The sequence below is a fragment of the Rhinolophus sinicus genome, chromosome 1 (genome assembly GCF_057876585.1).
Source record: "Rhinolophus sinicus isolate RSI-liver-muscle chromosome 1, RSI-T2T, whole genome shotgun sequence".
In the NCBI taxonomy this organism is placed as follows: Eukaryota; Metazoa; Chordata; class Mammalia; order Chiroptera; family Rhinolophidae; genus Rhinolophus; species Rhinolophus sinicus.
Genome location: NC_142501.1, coordinates 66,689,302 through 66,716,433, shown reverse-complemented (window position 1 = coordinate 66,716,433; position 27,132 = coordinate 66,689,302). Strand labels below are relative to the sequence as shown.

Here is a 27,132-nt window from a genome sequence, read left to right as displayed (position 1 = left end):
CAAGACCATCACCTACAGATAATCATTGTTTAACATTTTGGCAAAAATCCTTACAGACCACTTTTCCGTGTGTATGCACGCACACGTGTGTGTGTGGTTTTTTAAAAAACAAACCCCAAAAATGATATAAAATACTTCTTTTCACTTAGTAATAGATCATGAGCATTTTCTCATGTCAATAAGTGTTCTCCTACTACGTGACTTTAGTAACTTCATCATAGGATATACCAGAATTTACTCAATTACTGTTAAATTTGAGGAAAGTGAGAATGGAGAGAATATTTTTGATTTGTAGTTATATCCAGTCCACACTCTATGGCATGTCTCTTGTATGCTATACTATACAAGGCAATTTTCATATTAATCACCTTTAAGTTTTATAAGATCCTTATGCTCACCAATGAAGTATTACAATGCCATTTTACAGAAGAGGATACTGAAGGTCTGAGAAGTTAAGTAGCTTGCCCAAGATCACATGATTTAAGAGGGACACACAGAAAGAAAGAAAGCTTTGGTCTCTGGGTCTATAGTCCCTCAGCCACTTCCTGAGGTCCTAATAGATATTGAGCATGGCCATAGCTTTCCTGAGCATTCTCTCTCTTTGTCCTCAAGATGTGAATAAAGAAAGAAATCTCCAAAAGGAGATTAGTGTCAAAAGGCTTTAGAGCTAAGGTGGGGAACATGAAAATAGAATACAGAAAGTGGCAGGAAAGCCACCTAGGGAGGGATTACTGGCGTTTCATAGCCCTGGGAATAACAATTACTAAATGCTCTACCCATAGATACAGAGAACAGATTGGTGGTTGCTAGAGGTGAGGGTGGGGGGTGGAGGGGTTCAAAAAATATAAATTTCTAGTTATAAGTCATAGGGATGTAATGTACAGCATGGTGATTATGGTCAATAATACCGTGTCGCATATTTGAAAGTTGCTGAGAGTAGATCTTAAAAGTTCTCATCACAAGAAAAAGTTTTTTTTGTGACTATGCATGGTGAGAGATGTTTACTTATTGTGGTGATCATGTCACAATGTACACAAATATTGAATAATTATGTTGTACATCTGACCCTAATAGGATGTTATATGTCATGTATACCACAGTAAAAAAAGTAAAAATTACTAAATGCTCTATATGCATTTTCCCATTCTATCCTCAACAACCCTGTGAAGTATATACTAATATAATCTTCTTTTAAGGTTAGAGAGTAGTTGGTTCAAGGTCACCACGCTGGTAGGTGGCAGAGGCAGAATTAGAACTCAGTTTGACTGGTTACAAAGCCTCCTTAACTGCCAAACTTCCTCTCCATGTAAATTAGATTCTACTAAGAACTTTATAGTGATACAGTCACAGGCCCACCCCTGGTTTTGAGGTTGTGTTTGAAGGGCCTTACTGGTCAGATGAATGAAGAGGGTGGGGGGGAGAAGGAGACAGAAGACCAAAGTGAAACAAAGTCTAGAAAAAATGTAAAAAGCCTGAAAGAATGCCAGTTGCAATAAAAGTAATCTGTGGGGAAGATGGACCGGCAATCTGTGACACAAAAAGTTTGGCTAGTTATGCTGAGTTGTTGAAAAGTTTTAAAAGTCTGCTTTTTCTTGTTTTGTAAGCAAAAGAGAAATATACGAATAGTTGTTAGAAAGGGGTTTTCCACCATACAATGCTAGTACATTTTCCAAAAATGATTAGCGTGAAACCAATGAAACAGTCTTTCATATCAATTATTTCACAAGTTTATAATGTAGGGTAAAAGATTAGCACCAATATACCTTTTCAGAATGTGTGTCCGTTTAGACTGCTCCTGTTGTGGTTTCTTAATCTCTGAAATAAACTGGATAATACTCTACTTCACAGGTGTTATGAAAATTAATGAGTAAATATTAAGAGCTTGGGGAGGGATTTAAAAGGGATATGTTAGTGCAGTATATGCTATTTTTTATATCCTCATTCCTATTCTGAAGACACAATGCTCTGATGGTGAGACTGTTAGTCATCACCATGGAAACCAATGATATATGCCATCTTTTCCCTTTTTCTCCATCCTCAAGGCAGTTCCATAGGCTACCACAAAAATAAGATTAGTTCCCTTTTCTTACCATCTTTAATTTCCTTCTCTGGTTTGCAAACACCTTTTCTACCAAACTTTTCCTTGAATATGTCTCTATACCTCCACCTACATCTTTCTTCTCTTGTATTATTCCCCACCCCATTCTACGGCTGTGATAATGGGCAGCGTGTTTTACTGTTCTCTTCTACCTTGCTCTTCCTTTCCTCCTTGTATGTGGGAACAATCTTTGTTAATTCAACAAGTTAGTCCATATCCCTACTAATGTCTGCATGGAGAAACCAAGCCAACTTAAAGTTATCAATTTTGTTATGGCTGCCAATTACTGAAATTTCAATGTCTATGTGTGTTTTGCTTCAATTAAGAAGATACCATAAATAGACAGCTGTAACTGTAATACTTAAAGACTAATGAAATCAAATCAATAATACTAGGTATCAACTACAGGGTATCAGATGGATATTATACCAGGTTGTCTGTATTATTAATTAACGTTTTGCAAATGAGTTCAACTAGATTTTTGAAAATCTGATATTCTTTCTTTTCTTGAGAGATATTTGGCACAAGAAGACAAGCTATCCTTGTTACAACACAATCTGGAGCGATGACTCATATGCATTTCCCAGTGAATATTTTAAATAAGTATTTCCATGTTACCAAGTAGCTTTCAGTTATCAAACTAATACAGTGAGACCTGATCCTACAGTAACAGGAAACAGTACTTGCTTTGAAGAAGACATTCAGAACCAATCCTCTTGCGACTTTCTGCCAGTAAGTCATTTTTCAGTGTCTTTCCCTCCTCCCCTCGATTTGAGTCACTTAATAAGAAAAACAGGAAAAGTATGCTGATTTAATAGTTTTCGCAGCTTCCATATAATCCCCTTTAAAACATTCTCCTTCACTTTAGCTTCTCTTGCCCAGCAGGAGGCTAAGCATCTAAGCATCTGACATCTCGCTTCAGAGCAGCTGTGAGTATGTGAGAAGCACCACAAAGCTGCAGGAGCTGCTGGAGCAGCTTGGCTGAGCCCCTGACAGGGAGAAAGAATTGAAAGAATCGAAAGCTTGGCTGTGCAGTGGGTGCCCTGACAGTATCCTTGTCTTTAAAATCTCTGTACCTAGTCTGGTTCTAACTCCAGTGAAAGTGGGTCTGAATATGTCACCAAGTTCTCGTGGTCCTCAGTTCAGAGGACTGGTGTGGGGAGACAGGCAATACCTGAGGTGCCACCTTTCACTTAGCTTGCCATTCTGGGGCTGAAGTGAAAGCCTTGAGTTGACTTTTGTTTCTGACTTACCTCTCCATGTCTGTATGTACCTTCTTTCTCCCCTGCTAAATGATCTTCTCATTGCTGGTTCTCATCCCAAATGCCAAGCTGAAGGTAGAATAAGTCAGTGCTTTGCTCTGCCAAATGGCAGTATTTGCAGGGGGCAGATGACCAGATGCTAGGCAGGCTGAAGCCTCATTTAGTTCTTGTGGTTTTGCGGGCACAAAAGAACTAGAATGAGTTGAATCTCAAGTTAAACTAACCAGAGGACAGGAGGTCATTTGCTTGGGGGCCTCTCTGTGATATGGCCTTTTAGAACAAGGGACAGGCTCATAGTGGTCCATACTCTTTCCGCATTTCCCGCATTTCCCTTCCATCTCCCTCATTGGAATGAACCCTGCAGCAATCTGTGCCAGGCACCATTATGAAATGCTTTACACACTCGTACATTCCTTCGTTGCATCTATATAACAACATTATTATTGTTGTGTTATTATTACTGTCTTTTTACAGATGATGAAATAGACATTCCATAATCATTCTCTAGCTCTGGTGCGGAGCTCAGAGTTTGGTACATATTGAAAGGTCAATAATGTTTGTTATTAAACTGAAATTTGACCAGTTTTAAGGAGTTAGTCTCCTCACGATGGAGACCCCGGACTGAGATCAAGGCGAGTGTTTTCCTTAAGAGTATGGAGATACGGACTCATTACTCGTCTCTAGGAGTTCTTTGGGGTTACTTTTATGTCTGATCCCACAACAGGATTGAAGGGGAGGACAAAGTTTTCCTTGACCCTCTTAGAGTCTCCTTGCTGGGTCTGAAAATTAAACTGAAAAAGACAAAGTAACAGGAGAGAAGCATACACACACTTATCGAATATAAGTTGTATGTGATATGGGAAACTCCATAAGGAAATGAAGACCCAAAGAAACAGTTCGACCTGTGCATTTTTATGCTTACGAAGAGTGGGCAGTTGTATAGAAATATGGGGTTAAGGTATATGAAGTAAGTGTAGTAAACTGGGGGAAACTTAGCAAGACCTGCTAGCATTCTTCTTTGTTTCTCTTTAGAGAGTAGGAAGCTCCTTTCCTCTGGGTATAGGAAGGGCTCCTCTCACATTAGGGGTTTATGACCTGTTTCAGGGAGAAGAGTGAGAGGGGGAGGGAGGGCCAACATGAACTTCCTGTCATTTTCTCAGACGCCTTCAGCTTAAAATATTCAATATACCAAGGTGCCATATTTTGGGGTCACATGTCCTGAACTCCATCAGGGTCAGTCTTCCTTTTCTTTGCTGCTGCTTGATTATAAAGTAGCTGGAAAAACCCCGTCTGATTATTCTGTAATGCTCAGATTTGTTAGGTTCTATCTGAACATATCTCAACACGTTGGTAGGCATGACTTATAAAGAGGGCTGTGTGGTCCAACATATTGGCTCAAATCAGGGAAGCTGGCTTCTTCACTGCAGGGCTTCCTCCCACTTTTAGTAGGCTAATGTGCCCTGGGGATCTTCTAAAGGGGGCATGAATATTTCATCAATTCTAAGCAGTACTTGCCTCCCACATTTGATCATCGCTGAAACTAGAATGCTTCTTAAGGACAATGGTATCTTACAGCAGTTGTTGGCCAGGAAGCAGGTGTGCCCTGGTGGTCATGGCCTGGACATGTATGAACTTGGTCACAGCTATTTCTGTTGTCATCTTGTCAACTGAGTTAGGTACCTTCTTAGAACATAGGTGATGGTTAATTGCTCTTTAAAACATCTTCATAAAGATCACACCATGATTTGACATCGAAACAGAAAGTTATCATATACGCCAAAGGTATGGGAACAGAGCAGCGGAGTATCTGTACGATGTTAGACCAGCAAAAATTTATTATTGCAGGGTGAGTGACAATTCCATATTTTCTTGCAGAGCAATAACCGAGTGCTTGATAGAACTTAAGACAGGAAGACACCTGGTAGTTGAGGCTATATTTTGTGACTGAGGTGGGTGCAAAAGAAATGCCTATCACATGCCAAGAGAGCAATGCAACTGAAATCAGGAGAACTGCCAAGCCTCTAGGACAATGTTGTGTCCCAGTTTGATTATAATTGCTTTTTCTTTCTTAATGGTAGTCAATCGATAGCTTTGTAGATTTGATGAAATATGTTAGTGTGAAGCATTCCCAATCTTATTTGATTACAGACTCTCGTTTGCCCAAGAAAATCTCTTGAAACTAGCGCTCTGTGGAATATATAAATATGGTAATATCTGGCAGTTACAATTAGCCACTCACTATTTAAATATTTCACCTATATTAACTAAGTGAATCCTCGACACCATCTCATGGTGTCGGCACTATTACCTCCATGTTGCAAACGAGGAAACTGAGGCACGTGGAGATTGAGTAACTTGCCTAAAAACACACAGCTAGTGTACTAGAGGTAGGATTCAAACCCAGGTAAGTGGATCCAGGATGTGTGTTCTTTACCATTATAGCTGATAATTTGGGAAACTCTGTCTGTCATAGACTAGGGGAGGAGAGTGCTGCACATGTGACTCAGGGAAAAAATATGAATAAGTATCACAACCCCCACTGACTCAAAATATTCAGCAGGGATTTACAGGCAAAAGTACAGATTTCTCTGCTTTTTGTTTATATCGTCAATGCATTATTACCTTTTGTATATGCCTAAATGATTTTCACCCCCTCCAGTTTATGAAGATTGAGAAAGAAAGTCACTTTCAGTAGAGGAATGAAGCACTGCAAGTTTAACCTGAATAAAATACCAGGAATAAGCGAGGTAAATAGCCCCAATTTAGGCCATATCTGAATGCTCTGAAGGGATCCATTACCTTACAGGTTGCTTCTGCAGTGAAGGGGAAGCTAGTGCTTTCTTTCACAAAGTTAGGGGGTACTCATAGAAATTAGACCACTTCGTGCCCCTCTTCCCATCTTTTGACTAGCTGCTATTTGTGAGATAAATTTCAGTGAACCAGATGGAGTCGCTGATAGATGTAACAATCTTTTATCAGCTCAGCCCCGAGGGAAGAGGCAGGTGACAGAAGGATTTAGGCAGTGAAATGAACTTGAGAACAAAAGATGGTCTCATTGCTTGGAGCCCCAGTGCTATTCAGGTCCCATTGGCTCAAGTTTCCCAAGCAGGTGACCATGAGGGTGATTCTGCTTACTCCATCTCCTTAAGAGGTTTTGAACTGCAGTGGGATTTCTCCACATGTGGGCTGCTTCCTGAGATTAGTTTGGCCTTCCTGAGATATGTCGGGCTTTATAAAAGCTGCAAGTGAATACAACAACTACTACCTTATGGTAATTTAAGGCCATTATACTCTTCAGGACACAAAATGCTGTTCAGTCGCTATTTATCTGTGCCAGTTGGGTAAGAAAGGGAGATGATTCATAGCCCAGTCCAGTGGGACAAGTGAAAGGCTTGATTACATCTTGGTTCCAGGCTGTCTTGTGTAACAAATGCCTTGGCGTTCATGGGTTCCAGAAGGACTGTAATGGTTACACGAAGTCCAAGATTTAACTTGGGATTGGCTTTTATAAGAGAGAACACACAGATGTTAGACCAATTGTGGATGGATCTTTTCTGTTCAGCACCCAAGGTGGATAAAAGATATGGATGCCAGTTTAGATGTGAATTGCAGCTCCAAAGAAAACAGATGGAAATGGCCATCTTTATGACAGCTGGCTAAATGGCAACTATCTAAATATAAACAAAGGAGACATTATAGTTCCCAGCGCTAAGAGAATGTTAACAAATGGGAAGTTCTGGTGCATGAACATAACTCATCCTTGTATACAATAGCTGCTCCACACATACATTATAGTACAAACCAATCGGTAATACAATTTTGACAGGGTTCATTACACTAAGTTTATAAATCAAGCTTCTGGGCTTAAGCATTAGAAATACTCTTTGTTCTGGGAAGCTGCAAACTAGAAGGCACTTGATAAGAAAGTGCTAGAAAGAGTCCAGCTGTTAGCTATTATCATGTTTCTTTGGAACGTACTATACAAGGCATGTATAGTTACAGAGAGAGTATCTGAGGAGATTAAAAACCATGGTTACGTTAACACAAACCTATCTCAGGGGATCTGGACGCACTTTCTCCTCACAATGTATGCTTCCTGCAGCTTTTCTGCTTCACCTGGCAGGCTGCCTTTGGAATATGTCGTTCTTCAAGTTGCTCTCTGTAGTGTTGGAGGATAGAAGCTGAGGGGTTCAGAAAAAGTCTCCCCAGAATGTGGCCCTTTGGCCTGTAGACTACTTTGAGCTGAAGACAATCAAAGCCCAAAAGATTTAGGAAGAACTTTTCCATTAAGGCAAAAGAGACACTAGAGGCAAGACAGCTACTAATCCACTTGAATGTCAGTCAGGAGTGTGTGTAGCAGCTGAAACATCTGAATACACGAATATTTTGCTGGAGGTAGAATGACATATAGATAACTACTGTTTCAAATTGATGCTAATTGTCTTTAATAAAATGAAATATGAAGTCTTCCACCCATGTGGAAATCATCTGAGCTTAGAAAAACATATTTATATACCAATGAGGTGTTATAAAATATCAATTATATTGCAAATTTTCTTAATTCATATTTCATGTTTTTAAAGCAAAGATAATAACTATTTCGAGAACTTTTAAACCAGGCTTGTAAAACCTTTTTGTGGGAACCAGGGCAGATACCCTAAAGGGCTAGCCTCTCCCTGGGCATAATCTTCTGCGGTAATAGGCCACTGTTTTCCCCTCTTTTTCTAAAGAAAAGCCAAGAGGTACAAGTTCCTACTTAGGCCACAGGAAAATGACTGATTTGTTTGACTCTTCAACTCACCACATTCGTCATGAGCTGGAGTCAAGCTACAGTCTTGCCTTCATACCCAGGAGGTGATGAGTGTTGGAGGGGAGAGCCCAGCTTTCGGGGCTGTTGCTTTCACTGGTAAGAGTGCAGCCTGTTCAGCCAGCCATCAAGGAATCACTCAGCGCTGTGGTACTCACTTCTAAAGCGTGATGACCTTGAGTTCAAGGTGGGTGTGGACGACCTGTTATTTGTGTGGAATACTTGACTGACTTTCAAACAGACACCAGTTAACACAGCACTTCATTATTTACGCGTATCCCAGACATCCTTGTGACAAGGCAAAGAAGAGACGCATGTGACTTTCAGAGCATAACATGTCTCATGGATCTCCTTCTAGGTCAGGGCAGTTGCCAGTTTACACAGATGCTTATTTCATAAAGGACTGCTCGTTGTGGTTGGGTGAGCTCTCCAAGCAATTCTAGTGACTTCATTTATAAAATGGAAGGGGGTGGAGGGGGTAGGACCAGATATGTTTTTCAGGTCTCTTCTGTGATTCATTTACAATCAGAGAAATAAAGAAATGACAAATTGCACCTTATTTTTTTTAAATGTGCTCCCTACTTACTCCTTTCCCTTCACAACCCAGAAAAACAGTTATTCTGTATCACTGAAACGTGAGTGAGTCCTAGGATTTCTTTTTCTTGGGTCTTTAATATACTTTTTACAATACAGTCTTCCTAGATTATATTTTACATTCCTTCATGTATCTTTATGTGGAGATTACTCTGGGTCAGTTACCAATCGTGGGCAAGTTACTTAACCTCTCTGTGCCTCAGTTTCCTTAGTTGTAAAATGAGAATCATAATATTTCTGCTTTACAGAATTATTGTGAGCCCTAAATATATTAATATATGTAAAGCTCTTTAGATGAGTACTTATAGCATGGTATGTGTTACTATTACTATTTTTATATTATCATCAAGGTTTTCAGAGTCTTTCCCCCTTACTTATGGCTTTCCTAGGCTCAGGGTAGGGAAGTAGTGGAGCAGAGACACTAAAGTTTAGGAGACACTACAATCTTCTAGGATCTTATAATCTAATACACGCAAAAAATGGCATATATTGGAAACTACATGGAATAATATGTTACCAAATGCTGATTTCAGGTGCTGCCGTAATAGAAAGAATAAGATCAAATGGGTTTATACACCTCAGGGAGCAGACTGAGATTGAGCTCGGCTGAAGAACAGGTAGGATTGGAATAGGTAGAGAAAAGCCAGGGGGGCAATCCAGATGCAAGAAAGCAGAGAGGCCAGAAAGAGCATGACATGGTCTTGGGGCAGTGGGGAAACAGAGCTGGTAAAGCAGGTGAGTGGAAGGAAATAAGATTGCACAGAATGGAGCTGTATTATGTAAGTTCTAGAAAGTTCTCTCTACTTAAGAGGATTTTTCGCCTGATGGGAATGGAATCGGGCAACTGAAAGTTTCTGAGTAAAGGAGAGAACAACGGATGGGGACTTAGAGAGAATTTCCATGGTTTTAGGGTTGGAGGCTGAGTCCATGGAGACTAGTGAGGAGGTGATTGCTCTCGTTGTGTTAGTATGAGGAGATGGGAACTGGTCTGGAGCAGAGCAGAGGGATGAAGAGGAAAGAAAAAGGCCGAGTGGCACTTGAAGGAAAAATTAGTAGCAAAGTTAGCAAGACCTACCTATCTGTCAACTGACTGGATAAAGGAATTGAAGCAGAGAGTAAATCAAACACTATTACAAATGTTCAAACCTGTGGGTCTTAGAATTAGAGATAGCAAAGAAAAAGGAGAACTGCTGAAAGGAGAGAGAAACAAATGAGGAGTTTGGTGTTACATAAATTGTGTTTGCAGTGATAGTGGGATCTCCAGTAATGACAGCTAACATTTATTTCCTATGTGCCTGGCACTATGTGTTTTCCACATATAAACTCATTTAATCCTCAGGGAAATTGTTTGAGAGAGGTACTATTATTATTCCCACTTTTTGAAGGATGAGAGGTTAAATATGACTCCCAATTTATATAGTTAAACTGAGATTTAGATTCATACCATCTGACTCCAGTACTTATACTAGATCAGTACTTTGCTAGTTACTCTCAGGAAGACCACTCTGATAAGAAGTCAAGACTGAAAACGACAGTTGGGAGTCATCAGCAAACAGGCGTTAACTGCAGGTATGGGGATGGATGAGCTTTCTGAGGGAGAAAGCATGCAGGAAGGAGGGCAGATGGCTGAGAATGAATCCTGGGAGAGGTCCGCACTGAGAAGTCAACCCCAGGAAATGGTGCAGAGCCTCAGCTTGTAAAGGGGAACAGATCAGCGAACAGGCTTAAGGCTTGCACTCGAAAGGACTGGTTTGGGGAGGGGTCTGGAGACAGAGAAAAGGTTAAGGAGAGAAAGCTTCATCAGACTGGAAGGGGAAGTGACTAAGTTTTGTCAGGGAAATGAAGAAGAAAGAACAGGATGGTCAAGAGAAGGGTTTGTGTTTCTTTTCATTTTTTTTTTTCCCCCCAAAATAAGACAGACCTCTACCTCAAGAAACTAGAGGAAAGAGGGAGAATGCAATGTGGAAAAGGAAAAGAATACACATGGGAAAGAAAATATCCTGTAGGAGTCATAAAAGGAGAGAATTACAGCTTTTACTCTAGTTGTGAGGAGAGGACTGTTGGAATGTCAAGTCTCAGGGTTGGAAATAGGCCTTAAAATCTGGTCACTTGTCTGGCCCTTGAGATAGACCCACCGTATTGAGAAAAATTAACTTGAATATGTATTTCCCCTGTAAGTTTATTTATCTAGCAAAGAAATACATGTGGCAGCTCCACTTGTTTGTCTTTCAGGCATCTCAAAATTAATAAATCCAAGACATCCCATAATTTCTTACCCTTGCCTCCGGTTCTTGCATCTGCACCTTGCATCTAACAGTGTTCCCTGCCATCTTTCTAGTTGTTTGGGCTAAAAACCTTGACTTCATCCTTAACTTTTCTGTTTCTCTCACAGGACATCTAATTCATCAGCAAGTCTTGTCCATCTTTCTTTAAGATTTATTGAGAATCAGACAATTGCTCACTGTCTCCATTGACACTACCCTCCTGTAAGCCACTAATATTTGCCTGGACTACTGTGGTCTCCCTGCTCCCACCATGATCTCTTTACAGTCTATTTGCCTCGCAGCACAAGGGTACTTCTGCAACAATGTCAATTGGATCATGACATTCTGATGTCCAGAGCTCTGCTATGGATTTTATCTCCCGCAGAATAAAATCCAGAGTCCTTGCCATGGCATATAAGTCATTGCCTACCATTTCTCCCAAATCTTCCTCGGCTCCATCTAAATGCGTACTCTTGAACAAGCCGAGGATGTTCTTATCTCAGGGCCTTTGCACATGCCTTGAGCCATTCATTCAACAAATTATTGAGTGCTTACTATGTGTCAGGCCCTATTCTAGGTAGTTGGGACATATCAGTACACAAGGTACACAAAGAAACTTGTCCTTGCTGTACTTACATTTCCAGCATGTCTGTATCTCTTGTTCCCTCTGCTCAATTGTCACCTATCAGAGAGGCTTTCCCTGAGCACCTGACTTATTATATCAATTCCCCATTATAATACCCCGTTATTCCATAGTCCTTTCTTCTGGTTTATTTTCCTTAATAACACCTATTACCATCTGACATATTGTGTCATTATTTCTTTGTTTATTACCTGTCTCATCAAATTAGGATGGAAGCTCCTTGGGAGGGACTTGGCTTGTTTCAGTCTTTGCTGTAGTTCTAGAATACGGCCGAGCACATAGAAGGTACTTTCAAATATTTGCTGAATGAATTAATGCACATGCTTGGTGAGCACTTTTAATTTGGAAACTCATGTTTTCAATTCAGGGATGATTTGCATTTTCTTTTTTTGTAACTTCTTTCTCTAGTTTTTTTTTCTTTCCTGTTTTCTCTTTCTCAAGCTCCTATTATAATGTCAGATTTTGGACCTCCTCAATGACTGTTGATTTTTATCTTTTATTTATTTTTATGGATTTATTCTTTTTGATCTAACTTCCAAGAGGTACCCTCAACTTTATTTTCTAGTGCTTATATGCCATTTTAAGATTCTGCTATAATGTTTATAGTTGCCAAGGGTTCTGTTATGTTCTCCCATTCTTCTTATTGTATTGGTATAATTATTTTTACTTACAAGCTGGATTGAATAGAGTAAAGCAAAAATCAACTTAATTCTTTCCCATCTCTCCCTGTGAAATCTCATTCCTGGATGTAATTCCAACTACGTCCCAAATTTTTTCAGTAACTATTAGACAGGAAAAAAACAAACAAAAATCCCTTGGTCACTTTAAGTCACAACAACAGCCTCCTGGTGGTGATTTTTAAGTTCCCATGTAGTACAACACTCTGATCCAGTTCCTTTGTTCTTTCCTTCTGCCATCCTCCGCCCATCCCCCCAAACTGCCTCACTGGGGAGAAAAGCATAATAGACTTCTCTACTTCCTTGTTTTACCTTGTCCTTCCATTCCTCCCTGTTTTCTCGGTGCCATTTCTGACCTTTCCAGGGCCAGGCTTAGAAGAAGAGGGGATTAATGAAAAAGACCTTTTGTGGGCTGTGCAGTCTGTAATCTGATGATTTCCTCTGAGGTGGCAGGTGCACAATTGCTGGCTCTTTCCCTAGAGGGATGTTTTGGAGGTGTGCCCACTGAAGACCTCTGACTGCAGCTCCCTTGGTGTGGGTGGGGCTGCAGCTCTGTAGCCACTATGATCCCACCCTCAGCACCTGGACTTCCGGCAAACCACCGGCATGTCACATTTTCCTTTTGGGCAATGCTCTTAGGTAGGAGTGAACATGACTTCAAGTGGGCTCCCTCTCATCTGTCCAACTTGACCCACAAGGGAACTCAGACACTCGCGTCCTACTGTGGGCAGAGGTGTAGTTTTTTCCTACTGTACCTGTCTCTCTTCGTTTTGCCATTAAACCAGCAACTCTAGCTGTAATCATTCACCATTGTGTTTCCTTAGGCAGGAATGAGACACAGTCTTTCTGTTTCACAAAGTCCAGGGAGCATGTGTCAAGCTCTCCAAATGTTCCCTCGAAGCTCTTCTCACTCAGCTTGAGGTAATGGAAATCATATTCTTCCCGTTCAACAAAAGCAGTGTTCAAGGTAGTGCTGGGTAAGGAACAGTATGTGGAAAGACTAGAGAACTGAGGAGTGCAGAAATTATTTTTTTTGTCCACCCAGAGGAAGAAAAGAGACTTTCTGATAATGTAGCTTTGTAAGCTGCCTAACATTTCACCTGATACCACAGGCAGCAGAAATGTCCTAGCTTGGCCCCAAAGGAGACATGCATCCCTGACACATCACTTGAGTTTGAGATCTGTATCTCTTACCTACAATGTTCTAGGATAGTCAAAACATATGCCTCTGGTACTCACAGGGTCAGGAAATAATATTATGATAGATAACCAGTATTTATATAGATTTTGAAGGGCCATTAGAGAATACTTGTTAAAAGTATTCGGTATGACCATGGGCCATCAGACAGACTGGTGTTTGAGTTGTAGGTCTGCCACCTATTAGTGTGTGACCTGAGGCAAGTTATTGAACATCTCAGAATTTTTACTGCCAAAAAATATTGACAGTAACACCTCCTAGATATTAGAGTTGTCTGGGTGCCAGAACCATTCCTATATAGCATATAGTCTTAAGACATGTAGCAAGCACTCAACAAACATTAGACCATAACAAGAAAAATATTGTTCATAATAAATTTGAGACTAATAGATTAATAGTGTTAAGCTATGTGAGTTCCACTGTTTAAGAACAGCAAAGGTGAGGAGTGGTACCAATGGAGACCACTCTTAACTGCTCACATTTCTTTTCAGTTCACAAAGTATTTGCACATACCTTACTGCATTTGGCTAAGATGAAGCATATATTAGAAACAGACACTTGCTTTCTTAACAATAAAAGCCCATGGTTAAGAGAGCATCACAAATCAAATAGCTTATACTATAAAGAGAATATTTATTTGAAACATGGATTCGTTCCATAGAGTTTTCTCTCAGAGAATGAAGTTGCCTTCTAGCTAGTGTGCTCTCTAGTGTTATGGGTGGAGCCTTGTCTCACAAGGAAGAAGTAACAAGCCCCGATGGCTGTCCATATAGTGCAGGGTTTAGATTTCCAATCGATTTATTAAACACACACTTTATAACATGTAAATTTCTTATCATGCTGTATGGTAATTAGACATAAATGGTAGTAGCTAGTTTACAAGTGACTATAATTGCGATTAACTTTAGGGAGCCAATATCTTTTCCTCTTCTTGGTTCACTGAGATTGACAATTTTCCTTAATATTGTGTTTTACACACCCATGAGTAGAAAGACAAGTCCTGGGCTCAGCTCCTCAGGTCCAGTTCTTTTCCCTCGCTCCCTCTAGGGTTCGGGTTCCGGTGCTCCTCTCAGCTCCAATACCCGTCCTTCCTTTGCCTGTGGAATTCATCCAAAGAATGTCTTGCTGGCCCCTGCATCGGGCTTTTCTAATTGCTTCAACGGTACCCACACCACCAGAATTTCAAGAAGTCCAAGGCTGTGGATGGTCTGCCATAGGGCAAAGCATAACACCGTGCCACATGGTAAGGTAGAAGAGACAGCCTAAGGAAGGGCAAAGGGACAATGAGATTCAGGTCCAGTGTTTTGTGTCTGGGGTTTTGAGCCAGAACTGAGGGCATCGGTGCTGACAGGTACCCTCCTTCACTCCTGAAGGTTTGGGGAGTAAGATACTAAAAGCTGCATTGAGACCAGCTCCCCATGGGAACAGAGGTATTTTTGTCTATGGCTTCGAATATGTGCTGCTTGGTAGGAACATGCTTATGATGATGCACTATCTATATCCTGCCTCAAGGAAAGAGAGTTGCTGTGGCTACTGGGAATGTTCTGTGCTGTCAGCCCTTTAGGGGTTATCTCCACTGCAGAGAGCCACTGTCCCCAAGGCCATAATAATATGTTGCGCCTTTGCTGAATGAGACTCAGGGAACAAAATTTGGGGGGCATAAAATTCGTTTCATTTTAAGGCCTTAATTTTAACGCTAGCCTGGATTGTGCTCATGGAGTTCCAAGTGGGAGAGCAAAGTGTGCAAGGCCTCTTGAGGATTAGGCTTAGAAATGACACACCATGGTCTCGGTAGCAATTGAAACACTGGATAATTTGTATTTGCTTCTAACTCTATTTAATTTTGTTTAACAAACAAAAAAGTGTGTCTAACATATTCCATTGGCCAAAGCAAGTCAAAAGCCAGCCAAGATTCAAGGTGTAGGGAAATAGATTCAACGCCTGGGTGGGAGGAGTTAGTACAAAGTCACATCATGAAGGAGGAATGTTAGCTTTATGAAGTGATTGACTGTTTTTAATAGAATGAGTAGCATATTTATATTTCAAGTGCAAATTAAAGTTGTTTTGAAGGATTTATATATAAGTAAAACACTGTCAGACAACAAGGTTGAAGAAAGAAGATACCAAGATGAGTTAAGACAGCCCCTGCCTTCAAATCCGATTACAGTCAATTTGTGGGGGACAGACACGTACACAAAGACCACAGGAAATGAATAGAAAGAAGAAAACAGAGAAGGGGCTAAATGTGAGCACCCTTCTATTCTGAAGATGCTTTTAAATCTGGTGCCAGAAAGTTTGATCCAAAACAGGACTAAAGAGCAGACAGGATAAGGGAACTGCTTTTAAATTCCATCCTGGGAAACACCTGATCTGGAGGACCTTCCACTTTCTCTTTTGTTCTGTCCAAGGTAGCTGCATCCAGGCCAGACGATCCTGGGGAAGATTTAACTAACATTTGTTCAAGATTGGTTCCCAAAAAGGTAAATTACGTGCCGTCTGTTGTCTCTCTTTTATTTCCTTGTTGCTTCAGAAATCAGAGTAAAACAATTTTAGAAATGACTGTTTTCTCAACACAGAGATATTTCAGCCTATGTTTGCATATATACAGGGGGTGCCAAAAAAATGTATACACATTTTAAGAAAGGAAAAAACTGTATTAAAATTGTAATGCTCAATATATACCAATAACAAAAGATGAATATAAGTCATGTGTATACATTTTTTTGGCACCCCTGGTATATAATTTTCTCTGAACTACCTTACAAGGTAACTTGAAATTCCAATTTCTAGGCTTAGTCATGCTCTTGAGTGCTTCCTTTCAGGTCACACTTAATATTGGTTTTCCAATAAATCTTTAGCTCAGCCTTTGACAAAAAGCAACCAGTTTGATAACTGTTTTCTTTGACATTTTTTCCATAGGTATTAACTGCTTTTTCCTCATAAGAATGAATTTCTGATTGTACAACTGGAAAAAAATGACAAAATTAAATCAATGGATTCTGTCTCAGAAGCAAAACTGCTGATCCTGTACATTAATGTCAGTAAGAATAAACAGGGTCTATGATTAAGACTTACCAACAAGCCAAGTGCAATTTGCGCCTCAGACTTTCAGCCATGGGTTGCCTTTGTTGACAAAGAAGTGTCTGTCTTTTGAATTTGTGGGGCACCTTTTGGAGAGAATCCAGGTTCTCTTGACAGCATGGACTTCTTTTTTTGGGTGAGCCTGAGGGACTCCTAGCCATACAAAGCTATGGCTGAGGAAAGCAATTCTCAATAAGGCATAAACCACTGCAGGCTTTTGCTACTATAGACAATAAACAACCTCAAATAAATATTTTTTCACACATGGGCAAGTATATCTCTAAGATAATGTTATAAAAGTAGAATTGCTGGGTCAAAAGGATTGCCCCATTAACCTTTATAGAGGTTGTACCAATTTGGTCTCTTGCAGGCAATAAACAGAAATTTATTTCCATGAGAAACAGAGAACTCAAAAAATTGAAGAGGCAGCTGGGTATGGCACCCTTGTCCCAGTAAGAGGGACAAGATAGAAGAGAGATGCTCATCTAAGCACAGAAGGAGATCGATCACTTGAGGAATTACTTTCTGGCCTAGACTCCATGGACTTCACTTTGAGCCCCTTGGAGAGAAGGGAAGCTAAAACACAAATGGAAAAGTTCTTTTTGGTATTTTGGTACTCGCTTAATGAAGGGTAACACAAAAAAAGGGGAGAGAGGTCTTTTGTCACAGAGCACCAACAGGGTTGGGCTGTCTGAGGAGGCTTCATGCTGTGCCCGGTGGAGCCTCAGTACCTAGCAAATGTAGCTGTGGTGGCCAGCAGCCAGAGTGATACCTACAGACGCATGGCTATTGGAATAGCACAGCTACTGGCAGTGCTGCTGGGCATACGCTATGTGGTAGCTATAGAGTTGGCCCTTTTTTCATTATCACATCTTTTCCTCATAAACTAGGGTAGGCTTTAGTTTAAAATAACAAAGTAAAATATTCTTCTTCCTATTAACACATCTCGGCAAATTCAGATTGTGACTAAGTCATTTTTACCATCTGCTGTTTGGTTTTTCTTGTCATTTATTCCCCGTCCAGCAGAGCTCTACTGCAGTTATCATTGCCCTCGTTTAGCAGATAGGCTACATTCCACATGCTTGCTTTGACTGATTTCACCATCGCATCATGTGGTCACAAAGCTGTGTTCAAATAGAGCTGTGTCTTTCCTACCCTGTAAGATCTGGGCTGACTTCCTGCAGAAGACTTTTGTTTTATGTTCCACTGTGTGTACCACTCTTAATTTACACGATAGAGATGTTGTCATCACCAATTAACATTTTTCAAAGGCCCCCTGGATGCACAGCATTGGGACTAATTTAGTATTCTCTTTGTTTCAGATATCAGGTGCTTCCTTCAAGTGAATTTTTAAGTATCTCAGTGAGGATAGAGCAGAGGCATCAATTAGAATTTAGGAAGACAAGCCTTGGCAGAACATGCTTAAAGGAGAGCATCAAGGATTGGTATTAATATTTGAAAGTTTCAAAGAGGGTGTACTTTTCTTCAGTCAAAAAACGACGAAAGTGAAAGGCACTGCGTTTATTGTTCCTGGAAGAAGTTTGGCAGCATTCCATTCAGACATCTGCCTTTTTTGATCGTCCCATTTTCCTCTTAACTTACTTCAGTCCTTCTAATCTTCAAGGCTGAGTCTGAATATTTCTTCCTGAGGCTTTTTCTAATCATTTCCTCCCTCCTCCAACTCTGATAGCCCTTATCATTTATACCTATCATTTGGAAATTTAGCACATGACACATTCTACTGTTATTGAATAAAATATATGTTCATTCTCAAGTATATTAGAGAACTGTCGGGACAATTTATTGCTTTCCCATTCTCAGGATCAGCACAGTATTCTGTCAATGGTAGAATCTCAAGAAATAATTAATAGCAACAGGATTACAATCAGATACATTTTATTTTTAAAAAAGCGTGGAGGAGAGAGAAGGCTGAAGCTTTCCAAGTTGAGACTCATAAGCACCCTTCATGGTTTTAATCTGAGTTATATGTACGAACTTTTGGGGGAGGGTGTAGGAGACAAAAACGTCACTGGAAGCCAGCCTTTTGTCTTTCAAGAGTCAATAATTTTTTTTTTTTTCCCCTGCCTAAGCTATATTTATTTTTGGTCTATCCCTTTCGATGTGACAGTAAGTAGTGTAACATGGCTGTCGGTTGTAGGAACCGATACTCAGGAGAATAGACCTAAACATTTTGACTTCATAAAAACATTCGGTTCCATCACATATTTTGGAATTAAGAACACTCCTTCATGTTTTATGACGTCAAGAACCTTGGCCCAGCGAGCCCAGCGACACACGAATCCCACCAGTAAGGAGACCCATTGTTGCGCGGGAGCCGGCGACACCAGCAGCCTGCGCGCTCTCCTCAGGACGAAGCTCCCGCGGGGCCCCGCCCACCCCGGTTCCGGGAGCCTCATTGGCTGGCCTTCCGCCCGCCATCTCTAGTAATCCTGGGATTTCGCACAGGAGGCGGGCGTCCTCACTTCGAGCATTGATTGGTCAAATCTTAATGAGGGCAAGCAGTTTTGAGAATTTCCTATTGGTTCTTAGGCTTTAGAATGGGCGGGGAAAGGCAGAGCGACAGGGCTCAAGGAGGGAAGCGCGGAATACGCCGGCGCGTAGTCGGGGACGCCAGGCCAAGGGTTTTGCTAGGGAACAGACTGTTGTTGCCCCGCCCCCTCGGGGCTTTTTGTCCCGTTAACTGTCGGAGTGGCGGGGGCTCCAGCGCCGGGCGACATGCCGGTGCGCTTCAAGGTGAGGCCGGGGTCCCCGGGCCCGAAGGCTGATGGGGGGAGCCATGGCGGGGCGGGTGCGGGCCGCGGGGGCCTCGCTGGCTTTCTGCACCGCGCCCCTCGGCCCCGCAGAGCCTGTCAGCCCCCGAGCCTACCTGCCACGGTTCTGGAGGATGATTGTGCCTTCTTACCTAGCTCCCTGTCCGCTCACACTCACTTCCGAGTTACCGTGTGGAAGAATCAAATGGTGTGGAGACAGGTTTATTTTGGGAGGCTCAGAGAAGTAGAGATGGAGAGAGGGCGCTTTACATTGGGAGCTAAGACTGCTTCAGAGTGGGACACTTGTGGCCCATCTCACAGCTTGGCATTTAACCCCTACCCCCCCCACCACCCTCCCTTTAAAACTTTAAAGTGTGTCTGTGTATTAAAGGCTTGCGAAATGGGACCATAACAAGATAAAGACAAGGTATAGGGAATACATATTACTCATAGTTGTGCATTTGTTTAGGGTTCGTTAAAAGTTCCAGGTAGGTGGTAGCTGGCAGGATCAAGTACTCTTCAACGTAATAATTGACCACAGCCTTCCACGAGCCCTGACTGTCTTAACCTTTTATCTTAAGGGTTTGTATCTAGAATGGGAGGGGGATTTGTCTTTCTTCGGTTGACTTTACAAAGTTTCAAAAGGTACTAGGCATAATACATAATATTGTGTATTCAGTGAGAACTTAATTAGGATAATTATAGTGATGAGGATTTAGATGGTCACTGTTATTAGACAAGAGCCCAGGTTTTAGAATCAGACAACCAGCGGAAGGGTAGACGCTCTGAACCTCAGATTCCTGCTAGCATCTGCCTCAAGTGGTTGTGAGGATTAAAGGATATAACGGGTGAACTGCTTAGCACAGGGCTGGGTAAATATTAACTATTATTAAGGAACTCTTCTTTGTTTAATTATCAATCAAGTCTTGCAACCCTTTTTAGGTGTTCAGAAATTATTGTTACTGATGTCTGCTTTAAAGCAACGTTCATTCATTGCACTGTTCTCAAATTGTACTTTACATTACAGGGGCTGAGTGAATACCAGAGGAACTTTCTGTGGAAAAAGTCCTATTTGTCAGAGTCCTGTAATTCCTCAGTGGGGCGAAGGTACCCATGGGCTGGACTTAGATCAGATCAATTAGGTAAGTTGGACAAACTAATAGTCATTATAACTTGAATAAACCTTGGGGTAAGTTTGCAAAATGATTAAAAACTTGTGAAGTATTGTTCCATTGGTGTGGTTGACTTATTTATTTATTTGACAAATATCTATTGAGGGTTTACTATAGGCCAGGACTATTCCTAGCTAGGGGTATAGCCTTGAACCAGACAAGGACCGTTAACTGTAGGGAAGAGCAGTGAACAAGTAACTCGATAAATAAACTAGGGGGTTTCAGGTTGTTATATAAAATTGTAGCAGGGTAGATAACTTGGGGGAGGACTAGATTGGAGGAAATATGCTTTAGATTGGATATTTGAGCTGAGACATGGAAGCGGAGAGTAGACAAGCCTAGGGAAGAGGACTGCCAAGGTGCTGAGGAATGGAAGCTTAGATAAAGTAGGTTGCCCACGGTTCACAGCTAGTACATGACAGAAGCATGATTTGAAATCAAGTCTGTGTGGTTCAAACCCTAGGAGTTCAGAGGCTGCATTCTTGGCATCATACATGTTTCCTCCCTGTATCCCAGGGAAATCAGAGCCTGGGCCAAGGTTTCCCAGAGCATGGTAGAGGGGAAAAGAGAAAGACTGACTTTATTCTATCTGTTGCTTAATTCTCCCACTAGAGTGTAAGATCTCTGAGAACAGGGCTCTGTCTGTCTTTACCACCTTGTTCCTACCCAGTACCTGACATCGGGCCGTGACATACTCTGGTGCTTATTAAAACTAATTTTTGACTGAATGAGTAAACCTGCACGTTAGCTGTGTGACCTTGGGCAAATTGGGCCTGTTTTACCTAGTGGGACTTAGGAAGCCCATTGCACGTGGTTGCTGGGAGTGATTAAATGAGATGATGCCTGTTAAGGGGCAGGTGCATACATACTGCATGCTGGGTGCCTCATATGTGACATGTGGGAGAGTGTCTGATGTGTGGTATATAAGTTCTCAAATGTTAGATGTGTGAAGCCAGGAAAAGAAAAGGCTTATGAGTGGGGTGCCATGCCTGGGAAATTAGTAAAATGAGAGTGTTTGGTGAATAAAGGAAAGAGTGGGCTAGAGGGGTGGCTCTCTTAGGGCACCTCTGAAGCATCAGGATCCTTTGCCCAGAGCCTGACTTCAAAACGGCTGGGTGTCCCTGCCTCGTGGTCAGGGTGGTGCTCATAATCTTCTCCAAATGGCCAGAGATCCCACACCTTCGAGACTCCATTCGATTAAGAATCCAAAATAAATCTCTCTTAACGTGTAGATACCCCACTGAGGGCCTAGAGAGGGGGATTTTGATGCTAGGAAATTGGCTAACCAGAGAGTTGCCTCCATGACATATCAGCTTAGATCAGCTATATTTGAGGGTAGAAGAGTGATTGAATGAGACCCTGGGAGCAAAGCCACTTTGGAGAATGGAACCTTACAAAAGGAGGAATTGTCTAGGGGAGGCATGTTCACGGAGACTATTAGGTAAGGGGGAGGGCCACAGTGAGGACTCTAGGATGTTCAGAAGGGGAGAGGGGAGGTTAGCCAGGAACAGCAGCAGTGTTACTACCTAGGGCAGGCCTGACTTCTAAGAGTGCAGTTTCCCTCACAGTGTCTTTTTGCTGGTGCTGGGAGACAAGAGCAGGTCACTTGAGAATCCTCCCCTTTCATTTTGCTCTTTTACCAGAAGCCTCTCTCTGTGTTAAAAGCAGAGAGAAGTCCAGGGCAGTGGTCTTCAAATTCTAGCTTTTATACCCCCTAAAAGAATTTAGAAAATCTTTGTATCCCTTCACATTTGTAAGTTGATAATTAATGTTTTAAATCATAAGTGTAAAAAATAGTTTCTAAGGATGTGATTTCTGGTATATTGAATATTATATATATATTTTACATATAGTTTGTTAAAACTTTGGAGCTGCCAATTTTGCTTATTTAGTTTATGGCAAATGTTCGTCATAGATACACTAATTGATAAAGTCAGCCCTCCTTTGGTAAAACTAATCAAAATTATTTTCTGGGAGAAAAAAGGTTTAACTTTCAATCCAAATTAGTGTGTTAATATGCATATATGCATTTCACATGATGACACTCTTATACCTGAATTTTAATTCTAAGATAGGCAGGTGGAAAAGGTGTGGAGCTGGATGAAATAAGGTGCTGTTCCTTTGTTATTTCTAATTTCTGCCTTCTTTGCTTTGCTGTCAAATATGCTCCCTCAGGAGTTATGCTTTCATGAATTGTCCCTTTGTTTCTCCTCCCCACCTACGAGACTATTATTATTATTTTTTTATTCCTGGGGCTGGTCAAGAGGTGTGTCTTTCTTTTGTGAAGTGGGAAAGGGGTGATAATGAAAGGGGTGGTGGGAAATAAAACTACAGATGGCTGATGCAGCTTGTAGGCAGATCAGTGTCAGGAAGTAGCACATATGGAAGTTAGGATCTGGAAAATGATTCCCTTAAGCTGTCCATTTCTGTTTACCACCTCCCACCCCCAGTGTCTTTATGTGCCTCCAGACATATATCCACCCAGTTTGAAGACCACTGGTCTAGCGAAGCCTTGTAAGGGTGGGGACTCTGCATTCAATGGCCGAAACATCCATTATAGGGGCTGAACAGCTGGGGTTTACCTCATGCCCGATTTTCTGTCCACCTTCCTTCTCCTTCTCTTCCCTTCCAGTCTTAATCTTTCTTCCCCACTCTGCACAGTCTTCTTTCTATTTAAAGAATGTCCCCAAACTGGGGCAGTAGCTTAGTAGCTGTCATTCCTCAGTGCTCCTTTTACCTGGGTAGAAGGTTAAGTTTTTTAGACATTTGCTTGCCAGACAGAAATATAGAGAAATAGTATCTTAGCTCTTGTTAAAAGGGTTCATTCTCTTTAATTCTCAGGAAATCAAGGCAAATGTAGAACCAAGATCCAGAATAAGGACATCTCACCCCTTCTCATCTTGGTCTGCTCTGCATAAGAGAAGCTTTGTGAAAAGTTCCAAATTTTGACAGTACCAGGGTTCATTGTTCTTTTAAGTAGCACAGGAAAGTAATTAGAAACGGAGGCAGCATGTACCACTGGCTTGCCAGGCCCATCACGTTGCTGTTTTAGTGACTTGTGTGAGGATAACTTGAACATTGTGACCCCAATTAAAAAAAAATTTTTAATGTCAAACTTTTAATATTTCTTTAAAGCAAAATTAAAGATTTTATGTTGAAAAACTACTTATTTTTTTATCCTGTTACTTGAAGGATATTGTGTGTGTATACCTCAACTGAATTTTAAATTCCATTTCTCCTCTCATAGGTGTTATTAAAAGCTGTCTATGTAACTTTATGCTTTGGTAGATGCTGCTTTTGTATATTATGTTTTGTAGGAATCACGAAAGAGCCAAGTTTTATTTCAAAAAGAAGAGTCCCTTACCATGATCCACAGATTTCAAAATCTCTTGAGTGGAATGGAACTATCTCAGAGAATGATGTGGTCATATCACCAGAACTCAAAGCCCCAGAAACACCAGAATCACAAGAGGCAGAACAAACAGATGTTAACCAAGAAAGAGGTCTTGCACTAGAAGCCACCAGGGTTCCCAAGAGAACCAGATCTCACTCTGCAGACTCCAGAGCTGAAGGGGCTTCAGATATTGTGGAAAATAATAAGGATGTAATAACAAACCATATACCAGTTAATGAAAATGGCGAACTGGAACATTCTACCAAGCTTCTCTCAGAAAATGTAGATAACAGGGTAAGTATATTCACTGCATTTCCTTACGAAAGCATAGACTTCTTTGTGGGATTCATCATTTCAGTAATACTACATTTTGTGCTTAAAAGTTTTCCGTTGTTTTCTTGTCTAATGCCTATAGAATAGTTAATAATAGGCTATTGACTTAGTTATTGTGAGTTAGTTCTAGTCTTAATAATCACTTTGTACTAGTTATACTAAAGTATCCCTTCATTGGGTGGACAGCTTGCTTCTGGATTTTATTCGTCATATATCAGCACCTGAGTCCTAAGGGAGAGATCAAGTTGAGACAGAGAAGGGGAGTAGGCAGTTACCTCTGGCAGGGATGGTGAGCTGACTTCTACCTAGGCTCTTTTCAATTTCTTATTGTATACAAGCAAGAAAAAAAACAGAATCTCAATTGATAAAATGCAAAAGAAAGGAGAGTTTTGGCTGGATCTCAAAGATCTTGCAGTTCTGCTCTTATGTCACAGCTGGCCTGCAGAAGGTCCCTGTGAGCACATAAGCAGAGGCTGCAGGGACCCGTGCACACATCTCACTGCCTCGCGCATTTTTCTCCATTCCACGGTGCTTCTTCCCCATTTCATGTTCACCGCTGACTGGAACCACAGAGCGGCATTTAGAAGTGCTGGAGAAGAACCCATGGCTTACTGGGAAAACCAGGGGACATAGGGGAAGCACAGAAGGTGAAGTGTAAGTCTGGTGGGCAGGGAAGGGGTGTCCCAGACGCAATGTGTGGATGAGGCAAGGTGCTGTTGTTTTTTGGTAATAGATTTAATTATGAATAATTGCTAGGAAGGAACTGAGAGATGTTAATCTTTTTCTGGAATGCATACGAATGCCTTGACAGTATTAAGAAAGGAATTTTAAATAATTTGACAATTTAAAGGGGAGATTATTTATCAATTGAAAAACGTTAGTTGTACAACAATGTGCTTATAGTTAATAATACTGTACTGTACACTTACACATTTGTAAAGAGGATGAATTTCATGTTGTTTCTTTACTGTAGTAAAAAAAAAAATGTTTGAATAGAAATTTTTAATGACTTCGAGTGGTTTTTTTTTTTTTTTTTCCTAACAGTTGGATAGACTTCTGCAGAAGAAAGCTGGATTGACTGTTGCTCCTTCACATAATGTCTTGAGAAATTCTGAATATCAAAGACAGTTTGTTTGGAAAACCCCTAAAGAAACTGCTCCAGTTTTTGCAGCCAATCAGGTAGTTTAATGGATGTAAGACATTTCTGAATATCACCATCTAATCTAGTCATGCAGATTTATATAGAACTAATTGCTGAAAGAAATTAGAGACTGAAGTAGGCCTAGAGGTAGGTTCTAGAAAAGTGAAAATGAGAGTCTTGCGAAAATCATCTTATTACTTGTGATTTATAGTAGTGATGTGTATTGTCCTAGGCTAAAAAATGATGATCATTTTTGCCAGATTCATCACACATATTAAATATGAGACAGGGTAATGAAAACTTGGGAACAGGTAAGATTTTGCATACTGTGAATTTTTTTTATTTATTGGAAACTTACTAAATTGGTTTTATTTTAAAATGTGTTTAGTTGACTAATGTATTACATGTGTTCTGTCTTCTAAGAAAGGCATAACTGCTTTGGATATTTATTTTAATAAGTACAAAATATGTTGCAAGTAACACAAGATATATAATTTTGTCCTTGTATTAAATGAATCGTAATAGGAATTGAGAGTTTAACTGTGTTTATAAAATTCAAAAGTTATAATAACTAAAGGTGGTATTATATTTCATTTTATCCTTGCATAATTTTAGTGTTGGACTACCACTACTAATAAATACTCTGTTGTTTTACTACTATCGTCCTCTAGACATTTCTTAAGGTCTTAACTCTCATTTATATTAAACATACTCCTAGGCCTAGGTGGGAAACACTTCCATTTAAAATATCCTCAGAGGCCCATGATAGATTAGACTTTTGTTTCTCCTGGTCTTCGTGTTTTTCTTTATAAGCACACACACACGCACGCACGCACGCATGCACACATGCACATACATGTACCTTCACATACCCTCACGTTCATTTTCTCCTGTATCTTAACATTCACTATATACCCATGAGGACAGAGGGTAATTAGATTCAACAAGGTAAGAATATTGGTCATCTTATACTGAGATAGTAATGCCGGTGATCCTTTGAATCATGGAAGCTTTGGGTTTGTTACTCAGTTTTTTAAAAACTGAAATTTATATAACATTTTAAGAACATACAAAATAATGTAAAGTGATATGTACCCTTTATGAACCTAGTAAATAGGATCAGTACTTCTTTTGCTGGATGACAAGTATTCTTGAATAGTAAGTGTGCCTACAAAATTATGACCTGAAAATTGTGAATTGTGCAGTTTTCATAGAGTATTTCACCTTTAAGATAGATTCAAATTAAAGCCCCATTGACAACTTTTACATATTTCAATGAAAGTATTGTATAGAAATATTCTTTTCATAGGATCAGAAGTATAATATGAAATAAATCACTAGCAATACCTTCACGGGTAATTTTATTGCTTTCATTAGTGAAGGTTTCAAATAATTTTTGGGGGAAGCAAATGCTCTTTGTTAGTTCAAAGCATATCAATTTCAGGGGCTGTGGATTGAAGAGCTGTGACAGAAATTTTGAATGCTTGTTGATGGGTAACCTCTAAAGGAGCTGTTTACTTCTATTTTACCAGACACCTGTTTTCTGAAAGGATGTCTTATATTAATATGTAAAGGAGTTGGAGCAATTTTTGGCAGAAAAGTTGTTGAGGTTATACTGTACTTAAGATATATTGTTTGGATTTTGTCTCTATGAAGGTGTACTATTCAGAGTTATAAAGCAATAATGTACCTTATTT

At 40.5% G+C, this 27,132-nt stretch overlaps 1 protein-coding gene and 1 long non-coding RNA gene across 4 annotated transcripts in view; both read left to right on the top strand.

Moving 5' to 3' along the window:
* The window catches only part of LOC148759085 (uncharacterized), a 107,687-nt gene extending 93,788 nt beyond the window's left edge, over positions 1–13,899 (top strand). The window contains exon 4 of the long non-coding RNA XR_016022208.1: positions 13,170–13,899. This is a non-coding gene — a long non-coding RNA (uncharacterized LOC148759085). The remainder of the gene's footprint in view (positions 1–13,169) is intronic.
* A 691-nt stretch (positions 13,900–14,590) lies between these two features.
* The window catches only part of SAXO6 (stabilizer of axonemal microtubules 6), a 33,740-nt gene continuing 21,198 nt past the window's right edge, over positions 14,591–27,132 (top strand). For 2 of the 3 annotated variants that reach the window (XM_074325437.2, XM_019748985.3), the window contains exons 1-4: positions 19,209–19,378; positions 20,423–20,537; positions 23,885–24,255; positions 25,339–25,473. In XM_074325437.2, coding sequence (XP_074181538.2) covers positions 19,361–19,378; positions 20,423–20,537; positions 23,885–24,255; positions 25,339–25,473 — 639 coding nt within the window. In that variant the 5' untranslated portion in view covers positions 19,209–19,360. Of the gene's footprint in view, positions 14,787–15,951; positions 16,024–19,208; positions 19,379–20,422; positions 20,538–23,884; positions 24,256–25,338; positions 25,474–27,132 lie in introns of those variants that run through there. The other variant, XM_074325439.2, reaches the window with a different exon arrangement.